Source organism: Hemicordylus capensis, chromosome 2 (assembly GCF_027244095.1).
Source record: "Hemicordylus capensis ecotype Gifberg chromosome 2, rHemCap1.1.pri, whole genome shotgun sequence".
In the NCBI taxonomy this organism is placed as follows: Eukaryota; Metazoa; Chordata; class Lepidosauria; order Squamata; family Cordylidae; genus Hemicordylus; species Hemicordylus capensis.
Window position 1 is genome coordinate 306,419,577 of NC_069658.1, and position 19,075 is coordinate 306,438,651.

A 19,075-nucleotide genomic window follows, 5' to 3' on the forward strand; every position below is an offset into this window, starting at 1 on the left:
CATCTCCTGTTTGGCTTTAGGGAGAGAAGCCTTTGCTATTTCCTCCCCCTAACATAGTATGATGCTGACTCAAATTGGGATATCAGCATATTGACAATAACCACTTGTCCAGTATGAAGGGGGAGGAGGAGAATCTGCATTGAAAACCTAAGTGTACATCCTTCCTAGGACAGCTACTAATGGTTCAAAACTGCTCCCCCCATTTTTTTTAAATTTACATTTTATATCCTGCTCTTCCTCCAAGGAGCCCAGAGCAGTGTACTACATACTTAGGTTTCTCCTCACAACAACCCTGTGAAGTAGGTTAGGCTGAAAAAAGCAAGTCACTGTGCATAACAGGGGAATCTATTGGTGGGGAAAATCAAAAGCATTAAGTCAGAACTAGGGATGTGCACAACATTCTGACGTTGAAATATTTTGACTCAAAACAGGCCATTTTGAGTGTTTCGAGCTTGAAACAAAATACCCTGTAAATAAAGGACCTGTTTTGAGCTTGGACAAAACAACCCCATTTTTATTTGAAATGTTTTGATGCTTTGAGTGCCATTTTGGAAACCTGTTTTTCCCTTGCTGATTGGTTTTCTGGCACTGGCTTGCAGTCCTATGGGGGTTTGGGGGAAAGGTTAAAATGTATTTAAAATTGCCTGCTTGCCCGTTTTGTGTGTGTATGTGGGTTGGGTGGTAGGTAGCATCCATCATGCCCTATCATATAACCCACTTCGTGTCCCTAGGACTAGGAGCTATCCGTAGAGAACGATGGGGTGTTTCAAGCTACCCCATTGTTCCCTATGGCCAAAACACTCAAAATGTTTTGAGGTTTGTTCCATCAAAACAGTTGGGTTGACCGCTGTTCTGACCAAATGTTTCAGACATCTGTGTTTTGTTTCAAGCTCAAAACAAAATACAAAATCTGTTTCATGCACATCCCTAGTCAGAATTCATGTTTGGAATGTAACACTTGTGACCCAGCAAGCCAAATGCAGTATCATATGGCAGTCCATGAGGGGTTCAGTTATTCCTCTGTTTTCCCTTCCTGCCTTAGACTGCAAAAACAGGGTAGAGGCAGGGAGAGAACTGCTCAGGAACTACGCAGGCCACAATATATAGACTGGTGGGAAGTGCTGAGCTTGGTGGGTCACATTTTTGCATTTCAACCAAACACTTGACACACACAATTTTCCCAGGAATTGCTGATCTACCACTTGGGATCAGGTGGGTAGGCCAGTCCTCTGTGGTGGGCCAACATGCCATTTCCGGAGTCAAGGACTGATCTAACCACCACGTGAGGTTAGACAGACCATTTTCCCATGGAAAAATGGTGCTGGGATCACTTGAAACAATTCAGGCTTGAAACAAGGTAGTTTTGTTTTGAGCTCAAAACAGGCTTTTTATTTTAAGGGTGATTCATTTTAAACTTGAAACAGCCATTTCAAGCTTGAATCATTTCAACCTCGCATCAATATGCATATCTCTAGTTTTCTGCTGTTGAAAGAAAATCTCAGATCCTGTTGGAAAAGTGACATATTCTTTCAGATTCTTATATATACACACATTATTCAAGCTGCTGGTTTAGATCATAAAGTTTAGCCATATTTTCACTTTTTAAAGGAGAGAATTATAGAGCGACTAAAGGAGCAGAGGGAAAGAGATGATCGTGAAAGGATTGAAGAAATTGAATCCTTTAAAAAAGAAAACAAAGACCTGAAGGAAAAAGTTAATGCTTTACAAGCAGAGCTAACAGAAAAAGAGGTCAGTATTTGCAATGAGTTAAATATTTGTATTGCTGTGATTCAAGAATCGTATAGAGTTTTATAGTCAGGGTGAAATGATATTTACGCATGGATGAGTTGGATTTAATAACTTTTCTGAATGTCCTATCTCCAAGATAGCTTTTTAGCTTTTTTCAGTGAGCCTCCACTTTTTACACATTTTAAATGATATTTTATTAGCAAACAGAATTTGTTAATGCAATGTTTCTAATAGTCAGTTCATAGATTTTTCCAAGTTATCATTTTTTTCCTTTGCCTATGCTGCTCCTATTCTTATTTTTGCCATCCATTTGAACAATTGTGCTGCTTATGCCTGGGAGTCCCTGGTCAAATGTCTTTTTAGCCATCAACTCAGTAAGTGACCTTTGCCAAGCTAGGCTTCCCTAGCCTAGAAGCTAGGCTTCTGAGCCCCTACTCTACAAATTGGCTTCTTCAGAGTGCTGTTACAAGGCTTACTGAGATATTGATTTATGAAGCTCTTCGGATACCCTAAAATAATATATAATTACTTCTTGCCACACTTCCATTTTTCTGTTGAGCACTTTCAACATAGGTTTCAAGTACAGTTTTGAGAACCTGTTTCTTCTTAAAATCATGTTGGCAAGAATGAATATAAAGTTGTGTCAATGTTCTGTTGAGGCTGTGCAAAGTTATGATGAGAATTTTCCATCTTTGTGTGGTTGTACTAGAATTATGCATTATGTACATCATGTAGTCCTTGAGACTGGCTTATGAACGGCAGGGTCATGAGCTACAGGGTCATCATGAGCCCTAGCTACAGTGTTATGTCAAGTACATGAAGCAGTCTGTGCCTTTGGGGAATGAAAGGATCTGGAAGGGGCTTTGAGTCAACCATGCTGAAGCTTCCTGAGTTCTGCACAACCATATGCTGGTTGCTTAATACAGGTCACTACTATGTACTGGCATACATAACCAAATGCTAGCTTAGTTGGAACCTCTTGGACATGACCTGATATGTAATGGACTGCTGGTAAATGGTTTAAGATGCACTTCTTTAGGTGCTATCTTTCCGTGTGGACTGCGCTGTCACAGAAGCTGTACACTGGCCAATATATTTTTACGTATCTGAATGCCCTCATTTTCACATGTCCTAGTATTGTCCCTTTCTTGGACACTGATACGCAGGGCAGACGTTAACATACACTTTAATATATACTTCACTTTCAATTATATATCAAATTTCGCCCATTAAGGGACTGTAGGAGGGAAATACATTTTTAAACGCTTCTTAAGAATAGTTTTAGCAATAAAATAAGCATGATCAACCCTGAATAGTAATTATGACATTTTCCGATATGTATGAGCACAAAAAACAGAATTGATCATTGTACTTTCTCACCACCTCATTAGGATTAGTGAAGTTAGGTCAAAACAGTGAGATAATACTCTATTTTCTATTTTTTTAAAAATTCAAGGCAAATCTCATTTTACTCACTGAAATAGTATCTTGCAAAAGAAGTATAGGAGAAGAAGAATCTTAATAATTTGGCCAGTATTGTAACGTTCCTCCATATTGGTTTTTTGCACTCATCCATGAAATTGTTGACTTTTTTCTTTGAAAAGCTGACTGCACCATGCCGTATCACATGCACTGTAAAAATGCCTCTCAGTTTCAAAATGTCTGCCCTGTGACATAGGGGCTGCTTTTTGAGAAGAGTACATCTCTCAAGCTCCTTTGGCTCAGGGACCAGTTTTAAAATATTTATTTATTTATTTATTTATGTTATTCATATTGTATACTGCCATTATATAAATCTGTAGGCGTTTCTTCACAGCAACCTAACATAATGCATGAAGAGGTGTTGTTTGAATCCCATCCCACTACTGACAGCCAATTATGTAAAGCAGGGGTAGGGCATTTCACAATGCTGTGACTGACATGATGTGGAACATTACTCAAAGTAGTCCCATTGAAATTCAAAAGCCTTTATTTAACTGGTTCTAAGCCATGTGAGAATTGGTAGCTGGTGGCACAGAGGGGAAATGCTTGACTAACAAGTAGAAGGTTGCTGGTTTGAATCCCCGCTGGTATGTTCCCCAGACTATGGGAAACACCAGACTATGGGAAGCACCTATATTGGGCAGCAGCGATATAGGAAGATGCTGAAAGGCATCATCACACACTGCGTGGGAGGAGGCAGTGGTAAACCCTTCCTGTATTCTACCAAAGAAAACCACAGGGCTCTATGGGCGCCAGGAGTTGAAATCGACTTGACGGCACACTTTACCTTTAGAGCAAAAGAACAAATCTGAATTTGTTTATATCAGAGCTGAAGTGTGTAGAATTTTGTTTGTGGGTAGGAATGCAGCTCAGTGGTACAGCATCTGCTTTGCACGCAGAATTCAGTTCAGTTCAGAGTTCAGTACTTGGTTTCTCCAGTTAGGACTGGGAAATGCTCCTGCCTGAAATCCTGGAAAGCCACTGCCAGTCAGTGCAGGCAATCCTGAACTAGATGGACCAGTGGTCTGACTCAGTATAAGGCAGCTTTCTATGCATTCTTAGCTCCATGGACTAGGTGTTCCTTTGCTGAGGGAAGTTTCCATGTTTGGAAGAACCATGGACTCCATAGCATGCTAATCTGAAGTGATCTCTCCGTGTGATTACCCATTTTCTTTGGTTGGATCAGAAGCTGGGTAGTCGGCAATACAGAGATCCTCTCCAACTCCCTTAGGTGCTGAACATTGATGCTACTGGTTTCCTTTGAACTCTTTGGATCAGAGTTTTGGACTGAATACAGGAGCAAAGCAGTATGTCTGTCTTTGATCTCAAACCTCTTACTACTGCTGGACTCTGAAATAGCCATTCAGGTGGTCATTCTTCGCAGTCTCCAACATTTTTCTGAAAGACTTGCTAATGATTGGAATCAATTCAGTGTCTTCTGCTAACTTTTGCTTTCATTGGTCTCTTTTATATATTTTTTAGTCTAGTTTAATTGACCTCAAAGAACATGCATCATCACTGGCTTCAGCAGGGCTGAAAAGAGACTCCAAATTAAAGTCTTTAGAAATAGCCATAGAGCAAAAGAAGGAGGAGTGTAGTAAGCTAGAAGCACAACTGAAAAAGGTAATACCATCTAATAATGACCTCTTATTTGGGGTGCATGTTTGGATTTCTGCAGTGAAAGTTGGGGAGGGGTAATGCAGATATTATCTGTTGTAATAGTTTAAGAACCAAGCTTCTCTTAATGAATGGATATATATATATATATATATATATATATATATATATATATATATACACACACACACACACACACACACACACACACTGACTGTATCAGCATTCCTACTAGAAAAGCTTATCTCTTTAATGAAAATGTTTCTATTTAATATATTGCAATCTGAGAGTTTTTTCTGAGAGCTTAAAATACATGGACTGTTTTAAAGTGAGTAATTTATTATTTGTATCCAGCAGGGCAGTGATTTAAGTATATACAAACACATACTTTGTATGTCCAACATGTTTAGAATGCATTTAGTCTAATATTTTATTACAATGATTTGAGAAATATGTTAGTACATTTTTCTACCATACATTGTTTCTCTTTCCTGTGTCAGTTAGTATTGTGTGTGCTCATTGTTGGGGAAAAAAAGTCATGACATACTTATTGGTTTAAGCATCATGTTTGCTTTCCACACCTTGTAAGTAGGCTCCTATAACCAACAGAACATTAAAACCAAGGACATGATCCAACCAAACCGAAGCACATTTAATTGAAATCAGTGGAACTTAAAAATGTCTAAATTTGGCTGTTGTGCATCCCATACTTCACTTCGAACAGCAGTATATAAACTAGAGTTTTCTAGAAGTAGTTAATTCTTGACAACATTAACATTGAATTTCTACAAGCCATAGTGCAGGGTTTCACATACACTGCACAAACAGAAGCACATATAGTTGTATTAACTTTTGAAAATGGGGGATAGGACATCCACTGCACTCCTCATGCATATGTAAAATGCCCAGTTAGTGCTTGATGGTTCAGGTAGAGTTGCAGCATTTAAAAAAAAAAAAGATATGGTAATAATTAATTCGGAGAGGGGACATTAGGATATAACTGCAAATACTTCTAATCTGGCTAAAATGCCTGAAAATAATAATTTTTAACAAACTATCACTGAGAAAACGGTTCCATAGAATCACTCTGTGCTTGCACAACTGCATGTCTCTCCCCTTCCTCTATCACCATGAGTGGAAGTCAGTGTTGATTTCTGTTATTTCCCTGGCCAGTGGAGGACATTTCCTGGTTGTTATTGATGACAAAAGCTCATCACCAGCAGTAGAGATGCTCAGACATTCTTTTGCAAATGCTGTCATCTTCAAATGAGACCAGTGTTTTCTCGTTTTTTTGACATGAGCTGTCAGGAAAAGTGACAATGGGCCACCTTTTCAAAACCTATAGTTTGCTCGATATTTATTTATTTATTTATTTATTTATTCGATTTGTGTACTGCCCCTCCAAAATGGCTCAGGGCGGTTTACATTAAAACACACCACTAAAACAGTAAAGAGCTAAAACAAATTAAAAAACAATATAACAATTAACAATTTAAAAACATTTTAAAAAAACAATTAAACAATTACAGTGATTAAAAGCCCCAAAATCAGGTTTTGAATTTTAAAATAAACCAGAAATTAAAAACCCCACAATTTAGGAAGCTGAGAAAGCTTGGGTGAAAAGAAGGGTTTTCAGGTGTTTTTTGAAAATTGCCAGAGATGGGGAGAATCGCATCCCTGCAGGGAGCGCATTCCACAATCTCGGGGCAGCAACTGAGAAGGCCTGACTCTGTGTCGCCACCAAATGAGTTGGCGGTAACTGGAGACAGACCTCCTCAGATGACTTCAATGGGTGGTGGGGCTCATAACGAAGAAGACGCTTTCTTAGGTATCCAGGCTTTTAGCCTCTTGGGTTTATCAAACATTGGAAAAATCACATCTCAGTGACCACAAGCAAATGGCACAGTAAGTAACATCCAATTGTACTAACACCTACACTGATTTGGCATTCACAGAATTAGGTATAAATGCATCATATACTCACGGAAAAATAAGTAGGTTTAAATGCCTGGACCTCTTTTTAATGTGTTAAAAAGAGCATTTTCCTTGTGAATAAAATACAAAGGCTTGCTAAAGGAAAACAGAAAAAGATAATACGGTAGTTTTGTTATAACATAAATTCAGCATATAGTCTCTGTTTGAGTTACAACTTGGTAGTAGTAGGTGTTTAGTTGGACAGAAACATCGACTGTTAATAATGATTGACTCCAAACAGTAATTTTTAATTTACATTTTATTTGGTAACATTATTAATTGTAAGTAAATCTCAAAACATTGTGTGACAATAATGGCCCTACTTCAGATCTGCAGTTTTCAAGTTCAGCAATTTTGACTCTCAGGAGTGCCATTATGTTCATGCATTTGTTTGCAAATTAAGGTGACAAAGAATCAACATTTTTGTGTGTATACAGTATATGTACTATACACACACACACACACACACTAGTGATGGGAAGCTGTAGAAATGACAAAACTCAAATATTTGTTAAAATTCAAAATGAAACTTCAAAAGCACATTTAAAAAAATGTATAACTTTTAAAACTTGCTTTTGAAAGTTGCATGTAACGTATCATTCCAAAACACAAACACACAAATGAGGAACTTTGATTATAGTTTAAAATAAGAATGTCTGTAAATGTCAAGCCCTTAAAGATATGTTTACATTTCCAAAATTCAACCCAATATGTGATCCCTTAGGGACTAGCCCTTGCAAAGATTTGGCTTTGAAGCTGCTTACCTTTGCACAGAGCAGTCTGTGCACAGCACTGAGGAGAGCTGTTAAAGGGTGCAAAACAGTTGGAAGCCATGCCAGAACGTGTGCATGCGATTTTGGGTAATGTAGTCCTCCCCAGTGCCTTCCTCTAAGGGGACAGCACTGAGAAGGACTACATTCCCCAGTGTTGTGTTTGTCTTCCAGTGAGGCTTCCACATTGACACTGGGGCTTCCCACAACTTTTATCCCTTCAGTGGCCTTCCCCGTTGCTGTGCATGGACTGCTCTGCATGGCACTAAGAGTGGGGAGCAACTGCCTCTGTGTGGGGTCAGCGCAAAGTGCAAGTGATTCAGCTTTGGTGCTTTGATGCCTTGCACGTGCCTATTAGGGATGTGTTTCTTGTTGGGTTTAGTCAGAACAAATATGCCTGGAAATGGTGATCAGGTGGAAACATGGGTTTGTAACCTATATCTGCACAACCAGAATCTTGACATCTGTGCAAACAGAAAATCTGTTTGTAGTTGTCACATTAATCATCCTGCTTTTAAGTGGGTGGCATGAGAACTAGAGTCTTGTTTTCTTATTTAGCAAGAAATGTAATTCTTCAGTGCATTTGGTTTTATTAATTAGTATTATCAACTTTCAATCAATAGCTATAGTTTAATTCCCATTGATTGCTAAGATAGTAAGGCATTGTCAAGGCAGCAAGCACTATAACTGAAACTAATTTCAAAGGGATAAATATTTCTTTTCATCCTTTCTTTTATTTTCTCTTAGATTTTATGTTTGAACTAGGGAAAATGATTAAAATAGGGAGCCCTATTCACTGAAATTGCAACTCCTTTAAGTTTCACAGTATCTGACTACTTCTCAGTCATATGTCAGATACACTTCCATGCACAAAAATACAGAAAATATAAAAGGGATTAATAAAATTGTACTGAAAAGTGAAGCTCATTAAGTATTTACTACAGTGTCCTGTATTGCAACTTGAAATAATATCTTCAGTTAAGAAAAAAACAAGTTGAAGATTTGTGGAGGAGACTAATTTTCCTTCCATGTAAGCCACATCTTACTGTACTGAGATACATATTGCACTGCTATACATTGGGCATGATAATTAAGACTGAGGCCCAAAATGTTAGGGCAGAGCTTCAGTGGATATTGAGGCTTCTAAGCCTTTCCCATTGCAGTCTAAAAAGTTGCTCTGGAAAATGAATGGAACTCTCTGGAGAACCTCTTGTGCAACGCTAGGAGCTGGCTGAAGATAGAAGAAGAAATCTAGACAGCCTCTCTGTAATTGTGAAAGCACTTGGACACATGTATGGCTCTCATAAGAATGTAAGGAGAGCCCTGCTGGATCAGGCCAAAACCTATCTCATCCAGCACCCTGTTTTCCACAGTGTCCTTTTCTTTGGAACCTGTAATAATAAAACAAAAGTTCTTATTCAAAGATATAAGCATACTAAGGGAAAATGTTGTCTAACATTGTTGTCCCAATATTTTTATGACTTCTCATTATATGTATAAATATGCATTCCTATCCCAAATATTCTTTGTAAATATTCATCATATTCGTAATAGAAATTTCCTTTTCAGTATCCCTCATTCTGAACAGCAGTAGGTTGGCAGAAGGAGGAGTGTGTGCTCACAAAAAGCCTTCAGCATCTCTGCAGTTAAGGCTTCTCATGAAGCCATGCAAGCATGGAGGGCGAGTGATTTTGCGTCTCTCCCATCACTACAAAAGACCTTTCCACTTGCATAAATATGTCCCTTAGGGCCACACAACCCTTAGAAACAAATAAAAAGGTCTTGCAGTGATAGGAGAGTAGCAAAAATAGCTTTCCACCCCCCCTACTCTGCACCTGCAGAGGTCTGCGAGAGACTTCACCTCAGGGATGCTGAAAATGTTTTGTGAGCACGCAGCCCTTCTTCTCTCCACCTGCTGCTGCACAGAATGTGGGCCAGTGTCTGTAATCTGTAATCCACTTGTTCTGGAGTGGTCTCAGGAAATTTCCAGGTGCAATCACAGATATTTTGTTAGTCCCATTAATACTAGAGCTGTCCCAGTTGTGTTTCACAGGGTAGTAATAGGCCTATCTATGTTGAGGCTGATTTGGAATAAATGGTTTATAGCTTTCAATATATTTATTTTGCTTCCCTTATATTCTATTACACTTCAGAATGACTTTCTTTTGTTCATTGCTTAGACTTCCTCACTACTATTTGCCAAGCTGTACTATTGAGAATTAAAATAAAACTGAAATGCAGTTTTGTGTTAATATGAAAGAAAAGCCATAAATTTAATGATAACGTTTAATTAATCTTTTATTATTACCATCTTTGAAGCTTTGGTGATAAATTGCAGCCTTGGCCAAAAGCACTTTTAGTGATTCATTGTTGCAGACCAGCACTTAATGTATCATCAAAAGGGGACAGCTTTCTGTATTTCATGGGTTATTTCACTTGAGAAAGGGAAAGTAATGCAAACCTTACTCCAGCTATTCTTTCTTTCTTACTATAGCTATTCTTTTTTAGGAGCCAAAGTCAACATTTATTTTCCCGAAGTGCCTTCTCACTTTCACAAGGAATGTTTAGAAACTTAAATTTCTACCTTAAAAAAAAAAAATTCCAAGTTCTTCTGTGCAAAAGTGCTGGATTTGCTGAGCTAATACTGTTTTCCTGAATCTTTCCTTCTTTTCCTGTCTATGCTTCATTCCTTCCCAACTTTGCAATGTAGCAAGCTGAACAGTTGTTCAATCAGATGTACAATCCAGTAAGTCACTTCAGAAAGTGTCCACTGTAACATATGAAAGCATGAGGATCCATTGACCCACCACCATGATGCGCTCTTCTTCTGTGGAGCTTGGCAAAACTATGATTACCTCATTTGCATTATGTTAAAATAAGTGAGCTTTGCGGACTTTAAGGCCATTTTTCAAAAAGATACAGAATGGTGTTTATTAGGAATCAATTTAATAAGACTTGCATTCAAATTTGAAGTGCCTTCAGGTCCTCAACTACTTACAGTAATTATAAGAAAGCATGCAGATATCAGGTTTTGTGGTTATTTTATTGCTATGTTTGTGGAGTACTTTATTGGATCCTTCAAATTAAAATTAAAGTCTGGAATGTTGATCAAAATATCTCAAATTTAGATGCATTATAGTCTACTGTATTTTGTGCAATGAGCAAGTGGATTTCACTGTTTTAAAAAATAGGCATTTAATGTTTGTAACCTAGCCTTTTAAAATGTGGGTAGGAGATAACTAAATAGCATTTATCATTGCTGTGCCTTTTACAACAGGAAAATACAGTATTATTTAATATTATTAACATAAAATAACATTATGTGCAGCCTTACCGAGGGCAGAAGAAGAGCTCTGTCCTCACAAGGAGTGACTAAATTGCTCACAAGGCTTGTTTCACAGTGCTGGGCGGGTGGAGGGGGAAGCGATTTTTTGCTTCTCTCTCCTTTCCTCAAAAGCCCTTTTAACATCCAGGGATATATCTGTGAGGGTCATGCAGTCCTCACTGACATATTCCTAGACATGAAAATGGCTTTTGCAAGGAGGGGAGAGAAGTGAAAAACATATCCCCCTCTGCCTGCCCAGTGCTGCGAAGCAAGTCTTGTGTGCGTGTAGCTCTTCCTCTGCCTTCATAAAACTGCACAACATGTCAGCCCCTGATTTTAAGTTTATAGTAATTTTTTGACCTATATTTTAGGCTTCAGGAATCCAAAGGTGCCCTTATGCTAGTAGAAAGCTTCTTTTACTTGCTAAAGGGTTGTTGTCAACCTAGCAGAAGCGATTTGCATGAGAACAGTAACCTCCAAATCCAGAAGTATTATTTTGTTTGCACAATCTCTTAAATAAGCTCTTTTTATGGTTCACTAGAATTCACAGGATTCAATTTGTTTCTTCCTTCTTCACCATGTTTCTCATACTGTAATACAACCTCCAATATATTGTAGCATTGGACTGAGAAGTCTTCTGCTAGTGCTTGAACAAGAGTTCATGGAACAAAACCAATATATTTTATACTTCTGCTCACAGCTCTTTGGATCCAAGCCAGTGTTTTTATTATAACTATTTAACAATGTGGAAAAAGAGAGTCCTATGACACCCGAAGAAGACTAACAAATTTTATTATGAATGAGCTTTTATAGACTAGTGCCTTATTCATCAGATGCAGAGTAAAAGAAGGAACACGCAACATAAATCAATGAGCTCAGAAAACTCCACAATCTTCATCATTTTCCCTCAACTATTATATTTAATTTGTGGAAGTACAAGACACATTTATAGAAATATTATATGAATTAAATCTATTTTCATGTTTTTAATGACAGGTGTATACTTTTGAAAAACTTTTACCCTTTAAAAACAACAATAAAATCAAACTATATTATAATTACCTATGTTTTCAGAGTTCATTATAACAATATTTTATAATTTTAGTTTGAAGGTATGTCTTGTTTTCAGCCAAGATTTGAATTATATATTGGTACATATATTCATTCATTCATTCGTTTGATTTCTATACCCCCCTTCCAAAAATGGCTCAGGGTGGTTTATACAGAGAAATAATAAATAAATAAGAAGGATCCCTGTCCCCAAAGGGCTCACAATCTAAAAAGAAACACAAGATAAACACCAGCAACAGTCACTGGAGGTGCTGTGCTGGGGATGGATAGGACCATTTACACTCGCCCTGCTAGATAAAGAGAATCACCACATTAAAAGGTGCTTCTTTGCCAAGTTAGCAGGGGTATATTTCTATATATAGAAATATATGGGGCCATTATTTCTCCTCTTTGTATTTGAGCAACTTCCACTATTATAATGAAAATGTAGAGAGTAGGTCTCATAAAACATACCACATTTATTTATTCAAAATTAACCTGTAATTATGTTTGGTAGAAGTTAGTAGCTCTCAAGTCTTCTTATAAAACCTAATTTTATCTTACTTGCCATATGTACTGAGTGGATAAATTGTTTTCACTTGATGTGGAGATACATAGTTTGTGCTTTTAAACTTATAAACATAGCTTTTAAACATATTACCAACGCATTCTGTATTTGATCAAAACAAGTACATGTCTAGCAGGATAACTTTATGGCAAATGGGTATGATTGCTTCTTATTGATTCAGAATAAGCCTTGTTACTCATACTTTATCAGATTGTCTGCTTGTGCAACCACTGAATAAGTTTTAGTCAGCGAACTTATTCAGTTTAATCCATGTGAAATAGTCCACCTTTTTATTCCATATGCTGAACTTCATTTCTTTTAAAATTCGACCCATATGAAGCTTATGTCTAATGGCCAGTTCTTAAGTATGGCTTAAGTATGTGCAAGTGTATAAGTTGTACATGTGTCAGGGAATGGGAGTGAGTATCAGATTCATACACTGTCTGCTATCACTGGGGAAACCTAAATGCATAAAAGTCTATGTGAGAACATTTCTTGTGGTGGAAAGATTTCATGAGCACAGCATACTTGCACAGGAATGTAAATGAAAAGTTATGTTTGCAGTGAGGGAGAGTTCACAAATTAAAAGGCTCACTCCCACATCCTGATGAATGTTAGGGTCATATGTGAACTGTCTGTAATTCCTTGTTCTGCTTTACATCCTGACCCATACTCTGATTCACCCATAGTACTTGTGTTTCAATCAATTTAAGCCCTATAATGGCCCAGTTCAGGTGTACAAGTTAACAGGAGTTAAGCATGGCCAAGGTTTTAGTTCTTAACTCCAAATTGTGCTGCAGACGTCCACCAAGCCATGGCCAGCCAAATTCCAGTTTAAGGAGAGGGGAGCCCCTCCCTGCTGCCTGGCTGCCGAGGCACATCCTCACTGCCTCTATGATTGGAGTTTGAAATAGGCATGAAACCGCAGTTATAGCGGAGTCAGCATTCTGGCATAATACTTCTGTGGCAAAACCTCAGTTGTCAGCGGTGAAACTTAGAGATAACTGAAGGTTCAAGCTGGAGTTTGGCGAGGCAAACCAGAGTTAGCTTTTGTCTTATAACTGCCAAAACCCAGGCTTTTTGGCCTGTAACTGTTTTGTGTGTTTGAGCATACTGCAGTTTCAACCTTAGCCAGCTATAACTGTGCTTATCCTGTAGATCTGAACTCAGCCACTGATTTCATTTTTTTAATTTAATGACGGTAAAATATGAAGATTTTATCTTCATATGTCTGTAGATTAGCACCAGTGATCCATGACTTCAATCTAGAGGAGCAAATTGAACATCCATATTAGTATTGAAGGAACTCCTAATTCTATACCTCAAGATGTTGTTTATGTTTCTTCATCTGTACAACATAATTTTAAAATTTGGCATGGACAGTTGCTATGAAGAGGGAAAAGCCCAGTAAATATGCTGATTTATATATATATATATATAGAGAGAGAGAGAGAGAGAGAGAGAGAGAGAGAGAGAATTCATCAGACATCCAGCCATTCAGCAGATTCTCAGTTTATTTTTTATTACACCCTGCTAACTTGGCAAAGAGGCACCTTTTACCGCGGTGATTCTCTTTATTTAGCCGGGGGAGAGTAACTGGCCCTGTCCACCCCCAGCACAGTACTTCCAGTGACTGTTGCTGGTGTGTATCTTATGTTTCTTTTAGATTGTGAGCCATCTTATTTATTTATTACGGTATTTCTCTATGTAAACTGCCCTGAGCCATTTTTGGAAGGGTGGTATAGAAATCGAATTATTATTATTGTTGTTATTGTTATTGTTATTATTTTCAAATTTTGTTAAATCTTGAACTTTGGAAGGGAGGAATCAAAAGATCATAATAAAATCCAACATCCTAGCTCAAGGCAGAATATATGTCACCCAACAACTCCTCTATAGATTAGCCCAGATTCTACTGTTTTCCACATCACAGTAAGATGACCACAGATTAAATAACATTTACTATATATTATAGCATATTTCACTATCATTTCATGTTACACTGAAATAAATGCCAATGTTTTGGTGGACAAAATGACAAGCTACAGTATTCATCTTCGGTCTTATCTGCACTTCCCCTGCAAAGCTTACAAGAAGCACAACAAGAAGTTGCTGGCAACTCTCCCACCTTCTCATCGCCGCACCCCACTTCCACGGGCCAGCATTGAAAAGGGGTCGTGGCCCTCAACAGGGGTATAGGGCAAAACAACATTTGGCAACTTTCCCAGGCACCACAATATCTTGAGGCCTCCCTTGAGTGGTGTTCTTCTCTCCCAGAAGGACAGGATGGAGAAGATTTGGTTTGTTGTTATTCATGAGCTAAACTAATTCATACTTGAATTCTTCTTTGTATTAGAAAGGAAAACCCAAAGAATCCAGCTCTTGTGCCTAGCCTTTGTGAAAAAATGTTCAGTAGGTAAACCACTGATTCCATTACCAATTGAATTATGACACTGGCTGACGTATAGACTAATGTTGTGACAAAAATGTAAAATGTAATGTAACAAAAATAAAGGCCGTAAGGTTTTCAGGGGGTGTTTTTTTGGCGGGTTGTGTGGGTGGGCACACACAACATTAGTCTGGATGTCAGCTATTGTCTTCAATTCATGCAGGATATGACTTGGTAAATTAATGGAACTAATCTGAATGAATGAATGGTTATTCCACTATCTCCCGACACAGGACAAATTTGGCTACATCCATCTGATTTGAGGATTATGGTGTTTTGGATTTATTTTATTTTTGTGTGCAACCTGGGTCATCATTTACATTCTAAACTTGTTCTGAGATAACATGTCCATTGCACATACTGTTTTTGTTCTACATTAAAAAGTTGACTATCCATTTAAGCAGTAATGTCAACAGTCAGCACCAGTTCAGAACTTCAGAAATACAATGTAAAATTACTGCTGCCTTTCAGTAACAGGTATTAATTTACAACTGAAATTGAACCTTAAAATGTTAGATTTTATATTGATCATAAATACAATTTGAAGGATCTAACTAAAGTTTTTTCTTTCTTGCATGTACCTTTCTGCTGTCTCATTTTATGTATTAATCATTGTACTGATATTTTGGCTCTTTTAAATGAAGGTGCACTATTCTTATGTGTATGTACTATTGGTAAAAACATAAATGGTGCCAATAGCATGCTAAGAAATAAAGTATAACACATGTTCAAATCTTTATGTTTAACACAACTATCTAAGATAAATAATATAAAATTATATTGGTGTATATAATTTTATATAATTTGGAAAAAATAATGTTGCTACTGCTAGGATATAAAACCAGGATATAAGAGAGACAACACAAAATCCTTCTTTGAAACAGAAAAGAGTGTGCTATTTGGAGCACTAGTATTTACATTTTAGTGAAATTGATGTTAGTGTGTTTACATAATGCAGTGACTTGTAAGACTGATTAATACCTGTGAACTGAACATTTTTTTCTTGGCATGATCCCTCCTGTGTAGGTGATCATTTGGAGAAGCTTTGATGTGAATATGGTTATGTCTATTCAGATCGTTTATATCTTTCCACATTAGCATGACAACTGTAAAAAAAACTGTCACCTCCGCTAGAATGTGCATATACAGTATTAATCTTCCTATAGATCCATCAGGAATAATAACTAGCAAACTCTGGGGATATAATGTACAGATGGCACTTGTTATTCACGGGGGTTCTGTTCCTGCCAGTTTCTATGGATAATGAAACCATAGATAAAGAAACCTTAACCCTATGGGGACTGGGGGGGGGGGGCGGGGTAGGTTCCTAAGCATGCTGAAGTTGCTGAAAATCACAAGAAAAAACAGGGGGGTTGGGAGCAGAAATAAGCACAGTACCTTGCTCTCCAGCAATGCCCCCAAAACTTCCAAATGCTCCAATTATTGTCTGTTTTTCAGGGTTGGTTTGTTTATGGCAGAAAAGAGCCACAAAATGGCTCAGCACTACAAAATGACAGTAGGAAATGTCAGAAGTTATTTCTGGCCGCTCAAAAAACAACAGATAGGTAAAAATTGCAAGCACACTGGGCAGCGCCCATTCAAGTGTTGCCTCTGCCAACGTGCTTTCTCTCGCTCACTATTTTTGCCCCGTGAATAAAGAAACTGGGTCCCTATGACCCAACCCCAGATACGCAAAACTCTGGGTGCCAGGACTACGGGTTATGAGGGCCACCTGTACAAGTAATATGTAGTTATTAAAAATATCATTCCATGAAGAAATTCAATATGATTTTCTAAATCTGAGCTAATTTAGGTTTTCAGAATCTATCTACAATGCCAGAGTCTCAATGGACATCAGTGAAGCATAGCATTGCACTGAGGTCGAAGAAAGACACAGAAACAAGTATATTTGAGAAAATGGCACAGAACACTTGTGCCAGTATGGTTAAGATAAGGAATTGTTTCAATATTCTGCCATCTTATCTATCTATCTATCTATCTATCTATCTATCTATCTATCCATCCCCCTTCTGTGTACTACTGCTTGGGGTGATTTGCAACATTAATAAAATAGGATTAAAAAATAATAAGCTTTTAAAAAGACCAGGCTTAAACCACAATTAAAATAACAAGTTTTAAAATTTAATTAAAAGTTATTGGAAAGAAACAAAATATTAAAAAAATCTACCAGATAAAAACAGAAGATATTAAAAAGCCTCTCTAAAAAGTGATGTCTTCAATTGTTTCTTCAAAACACTAAGGGAGGGAGCATGGTGAAACTCCTCCAGAGGGACATTCCAAAGTCAAGAGGTCACAACCCAAAAGCCCCTGCCTTTAGTCCCCCACCAGCTCGATCTCCACCAGGGGCGGAGCCATGAGCTGGTCCTGAGATCCTGGGCGGGGGGCCTTGGCAGAATGTGGTCTGGGTCCCAAGCTGTGTAGGGTTTTAAAGGTAAAGTCTAGGTCCTTTAATCTAGCGTGGAAGTGGATCAGTAACCAGTGAAGCTGCTGTAGGATGTGTGTAGTACTCATGAAGCAACTTGTGCCCACAAACCATCTTTAAGGGCAGCCCCATGTATACCACATTGCAATAGTCCAATCTGGACGTTTCCAAAGTATGAGTGACTGAGGTCAAATCTTTCTCCAAAAGGGGTAGCAGCTGGCATACCAGCTGTAACTGGTAAAAAGCATTTCTACATACTGCCACCAACTGTGCCTCCAAGGACACTGTCAAGTCTAGAAGCACCCCCAAACTGTGGACTTCATCTGTCAGGGGGAGTGTGACCCCGCCCAAGACTAGATTTACCTCACTACTCAAGTGATTGGTTTTTACCAACCCAGAGCACTTCCATCTTATCTAGATTAAGTTTCAGCTTGTTTGCCCCCATCCAGTCCAGAACACCCTACAAATCCTGGTTCAGAACACCCACTAGATTGTTCAGAACAACCAGAACATCACCTGGTTCAGAACACCACCCTGGCGTCTGCAGACTTAAATGATAGGTAGAGCTGGGTGTCATCCGCATATTGATGACATTGCAGCCCACACCCACGGATGACCTCTCCCAGAGGTTTCGTGTAAAGGTTAAACAGCGTGGGGGACAGAATAGATCCCTGTGGCACCCCATAGGCCAAAGACACATCCCGAGCACCACCTTCTGAGTACAACTCTTCAGGTAGGAGTAGATCCACCATATCACAGCGTCCCCAAGTCCCCATCTAAAGAGAAGACCCAGAAGCATATCATGGTTGATGGTATTAAAAGCCACTTAGAAGTCCAGGCTCTCTTATAAGCCTTGGATATTTTGTTGGTCATAAAATCAAAACTGTCAAATGTACCTGACTATAAACAGACTATAAACTAGGTGACAAGAGACACTATCCCTCCAAATGTGGTGCAGATCCACTGAAAAATAGCTGAGAAACAGCATTTTAAATATCAATATCAACAAAGAGAGGGTTCACATGTTTGCTGTACTTTTTTCTAACCACTAGATAACATATCTTACAATTTTTAATGACCCTTTAAATGTTGTTGGGTTTTTTTAAAATTCAGGTATATGCCAAAGCATGATCCTGTGTTGTGATTTTTGGGTAGGGTGGGGGGAGATCCAGTATTTCCTCAGTTATGAGCCTCTGAATAACAGGGTAAAGTCAACAAAAGGTGTTGATCGTCAGTTTTCCCCACTGAGGGTTCTGAAGCCAGGGTTGGAAGAGGCAAGTCCTGAATAAGGAGTGTTTAGGAGCATTCTAGGATTTCTAGAGCTAAACAGATATCCCCTCCGTTCCCTTTTTGTTGTGGCTTTTATTTTTCCTCTCCACTGGGGCAGCAGTGAGGTGGCGGGTGGCCTTTCAAGGGCACTCAAGGTGGGGTGAGGTGGCAAATGGACTTGGGAGGGACCACAAGGCAGAGGTGAGGTGCAGGGGCCTTGCATGGGAACACAAGGTGGTGGCAGATTGCCATGAATGTTCTACATCACAGATATACTGCCTATAAATATGGAAGCTCTACTTAGCCAGCATGGGTAAGAGCTACTGTTAAACTTCCCTTTCCCACAATGCCCAGTCAGATTTCCCACAATGCCCTTTCA

General features: G+C 38.4%; 1 protein-coding gene across 28 annotated transcripts in view; it reads left to right on the forward strand.

Annotated features, from left to right (window-relative positions):
• The window catches only part of ERC2 (ELKS/RAB6-interacting/CAST family member 2), a 1,070,068-nt gene that overhangs the window by 520,614 nt on the left and 530,379 nt on the right, over window positions 1–19,075 (forward strand). For 22 of the 28 annotated variants that reach the window (XR_008316192.1, XR_008316193.1, XR_008316196.1 and 19 more), the window contains 3 exons: window positions 1,609–1,749; window positions 4,714–4,854; window positions 10,303–10,338. The exons of 1 other annotated variant lie outside the window; for it this stretch is intronic. Coding sequence is in view for 6 of the 27 variants with exons in the window: in XM_053296295.1 (XP_053152270.1) it covers window positions 1,609–1,749; window positions 4,714–4,854; window positions 10,303–10,338 (318 nt within the window). In the remaining 21 variants the exon portion in view is untranslated. The remainder of the gene's footprint in view (window positions 1–1,608; window positions 1,750–4,713; window positions 4,855–10,302; window positions 10,339–19,075) is intronic. 5 more of the 28 variants (XR_008316201.1, XR_008316203.1, XR_008316205.1 and 2 more) reach the window with 2 other exon arrangements.